Below are 14,163 nucleotides of genomic sequence, written 5' to 3'. Positions count from 1 at the left end.
GTTTGACTACATTTATTTCAGAAGCATTTTGGCTGTAGAGCAGTGAAATCACTCAGATCTGGTTTGTATTTGTATCAAAACTTTCACTTTATTTAAGTCTAATTCTATTGTCTGTGAATGATGATGACATGTTAATACAGCAAAGAAATAATTTAATGGGACTATTTTTAATTAAATCAATAAGTACAGTGGAGGAAAAAAATATTGGTATGTAAGGAACTTAAAAACTTACCAAGGAACGTATAGCCATAAAGCTGGGAGCTAAAACCCACAGTGTTTGTCTGTTTTAGGCCTGTAAGCAGAAGAGAGGCTCCAAGATTTCTCTCCTCTTGCCACTGTAAATAATTCAAACCAGATAAGTCTTGCTTGTATAAAACATTAACTTACAATGGCAACAGTCAAACATTGCATGTCTTTGCCTTATATCGTACAACTTGGGGAGGTAAAAAATCCTTAAATAGGTCAGTAATTCTGGAAATCACCCCCTATCAAAAACTCAAAGTTACAGTCTTAGCTTGCATTTAAGAGGATTTGCATCTTCTTGGAACAGAGTATTAAAACAAAGTCAGTAGCCCAGATCCTTAATTGGTATAATTAAGCATAACTCTATTGAAATCAACAGAGCTACCTTCATTTACCAGTTGAAGATCTGAACCTGTGTTCTGAAATTCATAGTATTCAGGGTAATGTTATTGAAAACAAAACTGCACAGATCTGTGCACCAGAGCAGTCACCCCCACCCCACAAAAAAGGGGGTGGGGACAGGCCAAGGGATCAGAAATTAAAATGTATGAGTCTTGCAACCACAGTGAAGAGAATGCCAACAGGGTAGTAAATCACTGGGCAGAGAGAATGCCGCATCAACAATTGTGAAAGGAATATTAGGGCAAAACCAAACAAAATGCATCGCACCAGCACACTTGTCTAGTTAGCAATGCCCTAGGACTCACTGGAGACATGGCTCTGCTGTTAGGAAGAAGCACTGTATGAGCTTCCCTAAAGATCCAGACCACCCGTGAGGCTAGGAGACTGGGGCCAAATTAGTAAGTATATTAAAACCACACGAGTAGTATGACCTTCGGAAACGTAGAGTATTCTCCTTCAGCAGAACAAAAACAAAGATGCAGACTTAAAGAGTTAAGGGAAAGAGGATGAACAGTTGTCAGCCACAGACTGCTTTCAATTTGCTTCAGTTGTCTCTAAAAAAAGTTAATTGTAAGTGGATGCTTACAATATTTACAAGAGGAAGGAACACAAGCACTTGGAGGAGAGGAAGGTGATCAGGAACAGTCAGCGTGGATTCACCAAGGGCAAGTCATGCCTGACCAATCTGATTGCCTTCTATAATGAGATAACTGGCTCTGTGGATATGGGGAAAGCGGTGGATGTGATATATCTTGACTTTAGCAAAGCTTTTGATATGGTCTCTCACAGTATTCTTGCCAGCAAATTAAAGAAGTATGGATTGGATGAATGGACTATAAGGTCAGGGCCGGCTCCAGGGTTTTTCCCGCCCCAAGCAGCAGGGAAAAAAAAAAAAAAAAAAGTCGCGATCGGCAGCTCCACCGCGCCGCTTTCTTCTTCGGCGGCAATTTGGCGGCAGGTCCTTCCCTCGGAGAGGGACCCGCCGCCAAATTGCCGCCGAAAAGCCCGACGTGCCGCCCCTTCCCCTTGGCCGCCCCAAGCACCTGCTTGCTGGGCTGGTGCCTGGAGCCGGCCCTGTATAAGGTGGATAGAAAGCTGGCTAGATTGTCGGACTCAATGGGTAGTCATCAATGGCTCGATGTCTAGTTGGCAGCCGGTATCAGGCAGAGTGCCCCAGGGGTTGGTCGTGGGGCCAGTTTTGTTCAACATCTTTATTAATGATGATGGGATGAATTGCATCCTCAGCAAGTTTGCAGATTACACTAAGCTTGGGGGAGAGGTAGATACGCTGGAGGGTAGCGATAGGGTCCAGAGCGACCGAGACAAATTGGAAGATTGGGCCAAAAGAAATCTGATGAGGTTCAACACGGACAAGTGCTGAGTCCTGCACTTAGGAAGGAAGAATCCCAGGCACCGCTACAGGCTGGGGACCGACAGGCTAAGCAGCAGTTCTGCAGAAAAGGACCTGGGGATTACAGTGGCCGAGAAGCTGGATATGAGTCAGCAGTGTGCCCTTGTTGCCAAGAAGGCCAATGGCATATTGGGCTGTATTAGTAGGAGCACTGCCAGCAGATTGAGGGAAGTGATTATTCCCCTCTATTTGGCACTGGTGAGACCACACCTGGAGTATTGTGTCCTGTTTTGGTCCCCCCACTACAGAAGGGATGTGGACAAATTGGAGAGAGTCCAGCGGAGGGCAATGAAAATGATTAGGGGGCTGGGGCACCTGATTTACGAGGAGCGGCTGAGGGAACTGAGGTTATTTAATCTGCAGAAGAGAAGAGTGAGGGGGGATTTGATAGCAGCTTTCAACTACCTGAAGGGGGGTTCCAAAGAGAATGGAACTAGGCTGTTCTCAGTGGTGGAAGATGACAAAACAAGGAGCAATGGTCTCAAGTTGCAGTGGGGGAGGTCTAGGTTGGATATTAGGAAACACAATTTCACTAGGAGGGTGGTGAAGCACTGGAATGGGTTACCGAGGGAGTTGGTGGAATCTCCATCCTTAGAGGTTTTTAAGGCCCGGCTTGACAAAGCCCTGGCTGGGATGACTTAGTTGGTGTAGGTCCTGCTTTGAGCAGGGCATTGGACTAGATGACCTCCTGAGGTCTCTTCCAACCCTAATATTCTATGATTCTAAGCTACAACAGGAAAAGAACAGGTTAAAGAATATTTAGATAAGTTAGATGTATTCAAGTCAGCAGAGCCTGATTAAATGTATCCTAGTCTAGGTAAGGAACTAGCTGATGCAATCTTGGCACCATTAGCAATTATCTTTGAGAACTCATGGAGGATTGGTGAGGTCACAGAAGACTGGAAAAAGGCAAACACAGTACCTATCTTTAAAAAGAGGAACAAAAAGGACCCAAAAAATTATAGACCACTCAGCCTAACTTTGATCCTGGAACAAATTATTAAACAATCAATTTGTAGGGACCTAGAGTATTATAGGGTGATAAGCAATAACCAACATGTATTTGTCAAGAACAAATCAAGCCAAACCAACCTACTTTCCTTCTTTGACAGAGTTACTGGCTTAATGGATGGGAGTGAAGCAGTAGATGTGATATATCTTGATTTTAGTGAAAGTTTTGACAGTCCCTCATGACAGTCTCACAAGTAAACTAGGTAAATATGATCTAGATGAAATTATTACAAAGTGGATACACAACTGGTTGAAACATTAGTTATCAATGGTTCGCTGTCGAACTGAGAGGGCATATTTAATGGGGCCTGACGGGGTCTGTCCTGGGTCCAGTACTATTCTATTTTTTCATTAATGCTTGGATGAAGGAGAGGAGAGTATGCCAATAAAATTTGTGGATGACACCAATCTGAGGGGGGTTGCAAGTACATTGGAGTATAAGATTAGAAATCAAAATGATCTTGATAAATTAGAAATTTGATCTGAAATCAACAAGATGAGTGCAAAGTACTTCACTTAGGAAGGAAAAATCAAATGCACAAATACAAAATGGGGAATAACTAGGTAGACAGTAGTACTACAGAATAGGATCTAGGGGGTTACAGTGGCTCACAAATTGAATGTGAGTCAACAATCTGATGCAGCTGCAAAAAAGACTAATACAACACTCACATTACTCAGAATTATGTCTAAGGCAAAGGAGGTAATTGTCTCACTCTACTCAGCATTGGTGAGGTCTCAGCTGGACTACTATGTCCAGTTTTGGGCAACTCACTTTAGGAAAAATGTGGACAAACTAGAGAGAGTCCAAAGGAAAGCAAGAAAAAATGATAGAAGGTTTAGAAAACTTGACCTGTGAGGAAAGGCTAGGCATATTTAGTATCGATAAAAGAAGATTGAAGGGGCAGGGACAGGACCTGATAACCGTCTTCAAATATGTTAAAGGCTGTTATAAAAAGGACAGTGATTGACTGTTCTTCATGTTCACTGATGGTAAGTCAAGAAGTAATTGGCTTAATCTGCTGCAAAGGAGTTTTAAGTTAGATATTAGGAAAATCTTTCTAACAATAAGGACGGTTCAGTTTTGAAATAAGCTTCCAAGGGAGGCTGTAGAACCATCACTGAAGGTTTTTAAGTACAGGTTAGACAAACACCTGTCAGGGACAGTCTAGGCATACTTGGTCCTGCCCGAGGGGTTGGAATAAATGACCTCTCCAGGTCCCTTCCAACCCTACATTTTTATTATTTCTATAAATACAAAAGAGAATGAAAGTAAGACAGTGAATTGAAGGGGCCCTAAACTCTTCAATAACTCTGTTTTATTGCATTGCACTCCAGTATCTTTGTGTGTCCCCCCCCAACCCTTGAAAAAATATTAAACAAATTAATATCCTCATGAGGGGAAAAAAATTGAGCCAAGAGACTCCTGAAATACATGGGCTTTCAATAGCAGAGGGATTCAGCATCCTGAATTAACAAGTCATCTAGGAGCACATTTTCAAGACATGGCATTTGGGTGTGAATATTCTATCACCTGATGGTGTCTGAATATGCATATCAAACACAATGGATTCTGTCATGTTGACTAGCATTTGTGGTCATGGTAACAGTGCAAGCGATGTATGTAGGTGATTTGCATATACCCAAATAGAAGATAGAATTTTTGTTCCCCTAGATTCATGATCATGCAATTAGGAAAGACAACTCAAATGACTGAATTTTATGGACGAGAGGGAGGAAAGGAGAATAGGGCAATTAAACAAACAGTTATCATCAATGAAAAAAATATGAAATGACTAGCCAATTGATGAAAACCTTATGACATCTGTGGTTTGTTTTAATATGTTACTGAATATGTTTCAAGTAACAAAAATGGGGTCTTTAAGCACTCTTCTTATAGAAGAAGTGCTCCGCCCAGGAGCTGAGCGAGGGGGATGTCGCCGCTTCCGGAGAGACCCCCAGGTAAGCACCGCCCAGAGCCTGTCTCACCCCGCCCCCTGCCCCAACCCCCCGCCCCCTCCTCATACCCAAAATCTGCTGCTGGGAGGGTGTGGGGGGCGCGGTGGCCCGAGACTGCCCCAAAAGCGGTTGGTGCAACTGGCACAGGGGCTGCCTGAGCTGCCCCTGAGCCAGGCGCACCAGCTGCTGCAGAAGTCACGGAATCCGGGACCGCTGTGACAAACTCACAGCTTTAGTGATAAGAGATGAACCTAATTAAAAAAACCTGAGTATTGTATATTGAATCCAATATTTCCAAAACCCAACAGGTGGCAGAAATCCTAGTGAAAAAACTTCACAGCATTAGACCCTTACCGCCATCATTGCCACCGAATAACATCCCTAACTGTGAGTAACACTTATATTCTCTTTCTGCGGTGCTTCCCAGACTGCATTGTTTAGCTAATAAATAGTAAATGTATCTTTTTATAGCTTTTCTTTATTTGCACTTATAAAACTTTTCAAATGGATTGGAGCCCAGTACTAGTCAATCCTGCAGATATAAAGAAACGATGCCTAATCTGCACCATAAACTCTCGTTCATCTTCATTTAATCTCCTAAACATCTAGAAATACCCAGCCTCCTTTTGAGAGACAGAGATAACTAAAAGGGACACAGATTTTGCTTTTCCTATGCTGTTAAAATCAGCTGAAACGTTGGCACTAGATCACTTCATTTTCTAAGTTAACTTGGATGGGCTTTACCTAGCTTAGTGCCCCCCTGGGGATGCAGTAACCCTTTGAACCAGAGGCACTGTAGATAGTTTTAATGTGCAGCGAGCTTACTGTAAATTCTGATTTGGTTGCCAGGTATTGGTATAAGACATGGAGGGAGAGAAGTTGTGTTGAGAATTCATCAAAGCTTTCCTGCAGCATGATCTCAGTAACTACTGACACAGCATCTAGGGAGGAAAATAAAATAACAATTTACAGGTTGAAAACACTGGCAAAACTCAGAGTGACTTCAATGGATGCAGAATCAGAGTCATAATGAGATAAGAGAAAAAACGAGCCTCCTTATGCCTAGTACTAGAGAACTACTATATACCATTCAGGCTACTCTGAGCCCTGGTATACACTACAATCTTATGTTGGTATAACTACGTCGCCTGAGCGACGTAGTTATAAAACCTAACCCCTGGTGTAGACAACTACTGTGTCTCGGGGAGGTGGAGAACCTGCACATACCTACCAGCAAACTGTGACTTCATGATTAAGCTGTTTGCAATAAATCTGCTATTAAATGAGTATTCTGTCTCAGATATCTAATTAATACTCCCTACCCTCACCCCACCACACAATATACAATATGCTTGACTTCAAAAACATCGGGAAAGGTAGTTTAGATTGAAGAGGAGTTAAAGATGGTAGAAAGCTGATGACTCCTAAGTGTTATGCAAAGACACCAAAGGAAACAGAGGAACCAAATGTAATCATGTGGAAAAGTCGATTGGGGGCAGGGGAGAAGATGTGTTAAACTCCAGAGGGGAAAAAAAGGGCTTTAAGAAAAACAATTTTGGATTTAATTCACTATGACTTTTAAAAATCCAATGTACCATTGTTATGAAAAACATAAAATTGATGACATAACTGATATTTGGTTTCTTACCTTCATAATTTTCATTCTTTATAAAATAATCCAACAATATATTGAAGGTAAAGTTATCTGGGAAAATTCCATATTGTACCTAAAAAGGAGAGAGAAAAAAAAACACTGAAAAATATCATGAGTGTTCCATGTTTTGAATTGTGATTTTAATAAGTGCTAGAGTGATTAGAACATGGGAGAGGCATCTTGTATAATGTGGTGTTTATTTGTTTAAATTTAAACAACAAAGAACTAACATCCATGGCCCAAGTCTGCAAACACTTATGCACCTGCGTAACGTTAAAGCATGTGTGTAAGTGTTCAGAATCAGAGCCCATGTGCTTATAACCCTGATAACTAGGCTTCTATAACATGTCTTTTCCTCCACCCATTGGTGGTTTTCTATCCTCTTTAGATTTCTTCAGGACTGGGTAGGAACTGTCTTCCCAAATGTCTGTATAGTGGCCAGCACTTTTTGGACACTACCACTGTGCATGCGGGGGGGTCAGGGGAAAAGACAACAAGTGGGGGAAAGTATTAAAAAAAAAAAAAAAAGCTGGGAAGAGCTTTATTTCAAGCTCTGTTCCATCTATATTTTTAAATTCAACAAAGGTATGTAATCCAGGACTGCAGTCTATGGAGAGACATTGTTTATGATAGGAATTCAGAATAAGCTACACTTGTCTAATGCTGATCAAATAAAATCTTGCCTTTTCTCTTAAAAACCTGACCTTGTTTTTTAATGTGTACAAGGCTTTGTCCTGTGCACCATATTTGAAGCACTGTCTGATCCAGCTGTGGATGGTCCAGTCTCTCAGGTACCAGCAGTTTGGACTATGCCGAAACCTAAAGGACAAAACAGACGAGTCTTAAGTTACAATTAATTTCTTCCCAGAAGTCTCACAGGTGCAAGGGGCATAATTTAAAACAATCAGCAGTATTTAAGAACACCACCATCACCTGACCCCACAAAAAAAGGTGTATCTTTTTGTAGCTGCAGCAGTATGAAAGTTCTGCCTATACTTTGATGCCTTAGGCCCAACTTATTAATATTAGAATAGTAAATATATGCAAATCTTTTATAAATTTATCCTGCCTACCTGAGTTTTGAAGCATCAGATACTATGGGACCTGTCCCCCCCATGATTTTGTAGTATTAGCAAGCATTGTCTATGCTCATCAAAGAAAGGATCTAGCCAGTCCTTCCATTCTCCTAGGACCTAGAGGAATATAACTTTATCATGTTATGAAGGGGACAGAAAGAAACTGAAAAGGATTACTTAATTTTAAAATGAGTTCATCTAGTTTGAGCTCTTGTATAACACACAGGACTTCCCCCAAATAATTCCTAGAGCAGATCTTTTAGAAAAACATCCAAACTTGATTTAAAAATGGTCAGTGATGGAGAATCCACCACGACCCTTAGTAAGTTGTTCCAATGGTTAATTATTCTTACCATTAAAAATGTGTCTTATTTCCAGTCGGAAAATATTTTTGAGGCGCCTGGGCCTGATTCACATATCCCACCTCACATACCCCTGAGTGCCTCAATTGCTTTCAGTAGCATTACACTGATTTACACCAATGTCAGTCTGATTAGACTCGGACCCATGGAAGTGCCCACTGAATAAAAACAAACATTAAATTTAAACAAGTTAATTAATTCTTCCTGTATTTACTTTTTGTTACAATCATAACTTCAAATGAATTTCCTCTGGGGAGAAAACCTCACAAGCCAAGTTGCAACCCAGAACAAACGTCTGTGCCTCTATCAGGTTCGAGTAGGGGGAGGTAGAGGAAAGCAGGATTTATAATGAAAGTGTTGAGACAACCTTAAATCCTGAGGTTTTAGAACTAAACGTATTTTCCAATGAAAGCCAATTCTTCCCCATCTCCCTCCCCACAAAAAAAGAGTATCTGAAAATAATATTTTGCACCAGAGAACGAAAAACCTAGAACTCATGCTCCAGCTTATATAGTAGCTCCAATTGGTCTTCATAAACCTCACAGCCAGCTTTCTGTTGCTGCTGGTCATTTTCACAAAGGGCATCAGCCCATGATGAACAGCTGAGGTTGGGGGATGGTGCAGATCCAAAGTTGCAAGATTAAATGCTGGAAGGTTCATCCTTATTCACCCAAATATGTCTCACAATTTGTTCAGAAAATTAATGACAAAAACCTGCAGAGTCTTGCAGTAGTTATAGTCTGTATAATAAACTAAAAGCCCTGTATGGCAGGGTCCGTCTTGTTCTTGGGCTGAATTTCATATCTAAGTGTCAAGAGATACCTGAACCCTTTAACGTTTTGCACTGTGCATCAAGAAAAGGTTTTATGCCTAAAGTACAAAAGCTACAGTTCCTGCAGAAAACTGCGATGGCTGAGTTGTACTAATGTGCAGATGCTAGCAGCCTGGAGCCACGCTACATCACCATTTAGTTGCAGGATTGGCTCTTCCATCTGAATGAGCATGCTTTCCGGAACATTTATCAGATTATTGTAGCCACCAACCCTCTCCCCCCACCATCCCCGTGAATTCCTACGAATGGTATCCTATGGCTAAAGGCTATACAGATCACCAAGCTTGGAAACAGGGAGAAAATGTTCAAGTCTATAGAATCTGCAGAGTTGCTAGAGACTGGACTGCCAAAAGCAGTGGTTTTGAGACGTAAACAACTGAATAAGGTCTAAGTATAAAGTTATTTACGTGGCGGATGAGAGCACACTTTTTAAATAGATATAACATGCATTCTGTTGATCTACTTGCTTTCTACTCTTCTTCCTCTTTTTCCCCCCAGCTCTGACTAACAGTAAGATCCTATATTTGTTTTAATGAAAGTCCTGCTTCACTAATGCTTACAAAAAGCATCAATTACAGACATTCAGACTTAATCATATCTCGATGAAACAATTATGTAATTGCTAAAGACTATTTCACCAGTCATTTAAAAAAAGAGGTCAGAATGAAAGCTTGACATCCACTGCCAGCATCATTCAAAGTTGCTTCATTTAACAGCTAACATCCTTTCCTAAGTGAAAAACTACAGTCCTGCACTACAAAGACATGACAGTAATACTTTCAGATACACTAAAAATATCCCACTGACATCTATCTGGTCTTTAATATCTTTATCCAATGGGGTGGTAGTAAAGGATCGAAGGGAACATTAAAAAAATTGAAGACTAATCATGGATCTGAACATTCATCTTTAAGCAGAGCTGTGTTTCTCTTCTAAAAGATACCAGACACAGCAATGCCTCCATTATTTCTCCCTGCATGCTAGAAGCACTACAGCATATTGTAATGCTGACATTTTTCTTGATTCAAAAGTTAAATTGCAAGTGAACGGTAAAGGGCTTTAGCAGGAAATGGTATGTTGTCTGAAAACTGGAGTCAGCCTGAAATTAATCTCATTAGTTAAAGTTTCTGAAAATGACATGACCATCAAAGTCCTTGGAGGGTATACAATAAAGATGACTAAAACACTGGTGATTGTGAGCTGGGACTGGTTTTCCTTTGTGGGTGAACAGCACCCAATAGGCTGTGGGCACCACCAATGTACAAATTATTATTATTTGTATTACTGTAGCACATCGGAGCTCCAGTCATGGACCAGGACCCCCTTGTGTTTAACCCTGTACAAACACAGAACAAAGATTGTCCCTGCCCCAAAGAGCTTACTATCTAAGAAATAAATAATTACTAAACAGTTGTGCATGGGAAGGGGAGGCAGGGAGCGGTGCCAAATTTACTCACTTTGTCTCCACATCAGCAAGACTACACGTGTGTGTGCCTGCGCCATGCATGTGCGTGCATGTATAGACCCCTTTGCACCAGCACATTTTTCCTGGCAGGGGGATGAGGGAATCAGTTATGAAAGGAAAATATATCGGATCTGTCTTTTCATCATTTCTGACTCCTACTGTGCTTGGGTAGGTTACTGTATTAGTTGGGGACCGAAGCCAATAGACCATTCAATTTTTATAACTAACCCAGATGAAATATCCAAATGTTGTAGCAGATGCTTTTGTCTGAAATGGAAGAGGGAAAAATGCTGGTCATTTGGACAAGTATCAACATCCCCCTCTTCTCTGAAACACACAACAGGATATAATTAGGGAATGCAATATGTGCAGGGACAGACAAAAAGATAGGCGGTGGATAAACTACAGAAAGCAGGCTACGGCAAACCAGAGGATACATACTGAATTTAAAGAAGCCTCTAGCAATTCCTATATGTTCAGTGGAAAGACCAGGAGGTTATCATTCAGATGTCAGCTAAACAGATTCATTCCTTGCAGGTCTAATAAAACTTCAAGAAATATCAGATTCTTATGACACACTCAGAAAAGACAAGGAGAAGAATTTATACCAGTATTAGTGTAGCTCAGTGTTGGAATAGTTTAGTGTTAATGGCGGAGAAATCAATATGGCGATTCTCATGGCCGCTGAACTGAGAACATCTCTCCCTACAGAGAACCCAGATAGGAATATCTTTAAGACAAGGAGTCAGTGAACTAGAGAGATCATTGTGAAACTAAACATGTAGAATGCAATAATGTACTATGATTCTACTACCAAAAGTAGCATGTCTCCTCCTCCCCCTGTGTGGACAAATGCTCAAATAACCTACTTTAGTAAGGTGACTGATTCAAACTATTGCTTAATTCTTGCAGAAACTAGTTATTAATATATCTTGGAGTTGGCAGCTATGAGGTACAGGACGTATTCAGCACAACTGACATGACTTCAGCTGAGAAACTCCCTACTATCACTGACATGCAGATAAAGCCTGCATATTACACTGAGAATATAGTCCTAAACTACTGATTTCCTGCATCAGGACTTAATTTGTTATTTATAGTAATACTGAAATATTTCAGTGTTTTAGATTAGAAGACAGTGAATAATGAAGCAATTTATCAGATGCTGAAAATGCGTTAGGGCTGGCTTTTCTGCTCAAAACTGTAGGAAGTGTGGTGTACATTGATTCTTTCCAGCACTGCAGAACCAGCTGAGTTGGTTCCTTTTTTAAAAATAAGAATTGGCCTTTTAAAATTTGTTTGGTGCCACCAAGTGGTGAAATTATGTATTACCACATTCATATACAGTTTTTCACGGAAATTATAGATTCATAGATTCTAGGACTGGAAGGGACCTCGAGAGGTCATCGAGTCCAGTCCCCTGCAGGACTAAATACTGTCTAGATCATCCCTGATAGACATTTATCTAACCTACTCTTAAATATCTCCAGAGATGGAGATTCCACAACCTCCCTAGGCAATTTATTCCAGTGTTTAACCACCCTGACAGTTAGGAACTTTTTCCTAATGTCCAACCTAGACCTCCCTTGTTGCAGTTTAAGCCCACTGCTTCTTGTTCTATCCTTAGAGGCTAAGGTGAACAAGTTTTCTCCCTCCTCCTTATGACACCCTTTTAGATACCTGAAAACTGCTATCATGTCCCCTCTCAGTCTTCTCTTTTCCAAACTAAACAAACCCAATTCTTTCACCCTTCCTTCATAGGTCATGTTCTCAAGACTTTTAATCATTCTTGTTGCTCTTCTCTGGACCCTTTCCAATTTCTCCATAAAACTGTAGTAGCCCTGAAGCTGACAACAGAATGGCAAAGAAGGCAGCAAATTCTTTTCAGTTTAAAAAAAAAAAGGTCAGACCCCAGAAAGAACTTGCATGCTCCAAAACCAGTTCACATAATCAGAGCAGCGGCAGATGGAACAGATCAATTGAGCTGTCTAGTCCTCTCTGCCCTCCAAACCATTCAAGATGGTTCCCTAGATAAAATTTCTAATTTTTTAATTCTACTTTAAAATGTCCGGTTGTTGATGGGGCTTCTGTCACTGCTTCCCTTGGGAGATTATTTCAGGATGGCCTTGTGGTTAAGGCACTGGACTTGGACTCACAGGTGTGGATTTAATTCCCAGCTCTGCTAGAGACTTCCTCCGTGCAATCTCTGTTTCCCATTTGTAAAATGGGAACAACAACTTCCTTGGTCTTGTCTATTTAGACAGAAAGCTCATCAAGGTGGGGACTGTCTCTTATGAAGTGTATGTGCAGTGTACAAGACAATGGGATCTCTGAGGCCTTTAGGTGCTTTTGTAGTAAACGCATTTTGTAGAAGAGTTTTACTGAATTTCACCTGAAATTTCCCTTTTTTAAATGTCATCTTGTTACTCCTAAACAACTTTGAACTACCCTAAATAATTTTTTCTTTCTCTCTGGCAATGACAGTCTTCACGTATTTGGAAGATTTCTATCATACCTCCCATCTCTACCCAATTGATGCTCATATCTTTCACTCATCTCAACTTTCCTCATAACAGTTAACCTATCAGCTTGGTGTATGTTTATCTCCCTTTCATAACATGGATCCTGTCTTATGTTAAATTCTTCCATTTAACTTTTAAGACGTCTTTTAGCTCTCTAGAACCAGAGTGAGGGATGGATCTGGATGCTTATCTGTTTTAATCAGGAAAAGGAACAGAGTCGGGCTTCTTCTCATCCACTTCAGATTCTAAAAGGTCTTGGAGCAAAATAGAAATGGAATTAACAAGATGAAAAATGCCTCAACTCCTAAGAAACATCTCTAATTGCCAGAAAGAAGCTGCCTCTCTGGAATTAATCCAAAGCCACTCCACTTTCTAAATGCAAGTCATATGGAGATGCAAAGCTCCTTGGCAATGCCATGTTTTTTTCTTCCAAGGCACATTTTTCAAGCCACAGTGCATAATGATCCAATAGATTCCAGGCAGACTTAGCTTGGAAATGAACGTGTTAAGAAAAACGTCACCTAAATGTCTCCTTTGTTTGTCATGTCAAGCTGTATACTCTGGGAGAAATCCTCGGCATTTGAAATGGCCCAGAGGCAGTGATCATGTGTCAATGTCAAGACAATTGCCCTGCAAAACTTTGTGGTTTGGAAATTTCCTTTTAAACATGAGTGAGTGAAGGAAGCGTCAATTTTCTCTCTCTTCAGCTATATCCATGTATGCGTTTGTCTGCACGAGCGTGTGTATACTCTGTTTAAAATCCAGTACAGTACGTAGTCATACCATTCATGCAAGAAATACACAAGTCATTTCTTAACATAATGACTCATTAACTTCTGGTAGGAGCAGAGGGAACTTTTTTTTTTTAAACTTTTGAAGTAAAATAAAAACATTACATAGGATTAAGGTAGAATACCTTTGCTACAAAGTATAATAAATCAATTATCAAGAGCAGTAATAGGAACAGGTTTTTAAAAACAGATTGATCAAGTCAGTGGGGGGGTGGGGGGAGAGCAGAATAATTGCCAGGCACAACTGCTCTCTCCTACAAGTAGGCCACTATAGAAAAGCCTCACCGCACTCCCTGAAAATGGTCATGTGTTTAGGTTATCAACCATTATGTTTTAATTCTTTATCAGCTTTCTCTAATGGAGTTTAAACTGGTTATCCTTTACCTATTCTAAGCATTTGTATTCCACCCACTGCCATAGCATCTATACGGTTGG

The 14,163-nt window shown here is 40.6% G+C and overlaps 1 protein-coding gene across 1 annotated transcript in view; it reads right to left on the bottom strand.

The window, feature by feature from the left end:
* Nucleotides 1-14,163, bottom strand: part of MRPS27 (mitochondrial ribosomal protein S27) — a 63,365-nt gene that overhangs the window by 11,540 nt on the left and 37,662 nt on the right. Inside the window, exons 5-8 of the mRNA XM_024219838.3 lie at nucleotides 7,385-7,499; nucleotides 6,675-6,753; nucleotides 5,852-5,967; nucleotides 233-335 (exon numbers count right to left, since the gene is read on the bottom strand). Coding sequence (XP_024075606.1) covers nucleotides 233-335; nucleotides 5,852-5,967; nucleotides 6,675-6,753; nucleotides 7,385-7,499 — 413 coding nt within the window. The remainder of the gene's footprint in view (nucleotides 1-232; nucleotides 336-5,851; nucleotides 5,968-6,674; nucleotides 6,754-7,384; nucleotides 7,500-14,163) is intronic.

The sequence above is a fragment of the Terrapene carolina genome, unplaced genomic scaffold (genome assembly GCF_002925995.2).
Source record: "Terrapene carolina triunguis isolate 2854851 unplaced genomic scaffold, T_m_triunguis-2.0 Scaffold69, whole genome shotgun sequence".
Classification (NCBI taxonomy): Eukaryota; Metazoa; Chordata; order Testudines; family Emydidae; genus Terrapene; species Terrapene triunguis.
Note: the sequence above shows the minus strand (reverse complement) of the source record. Positions and strands in the feature narration are given on the sequence as shown.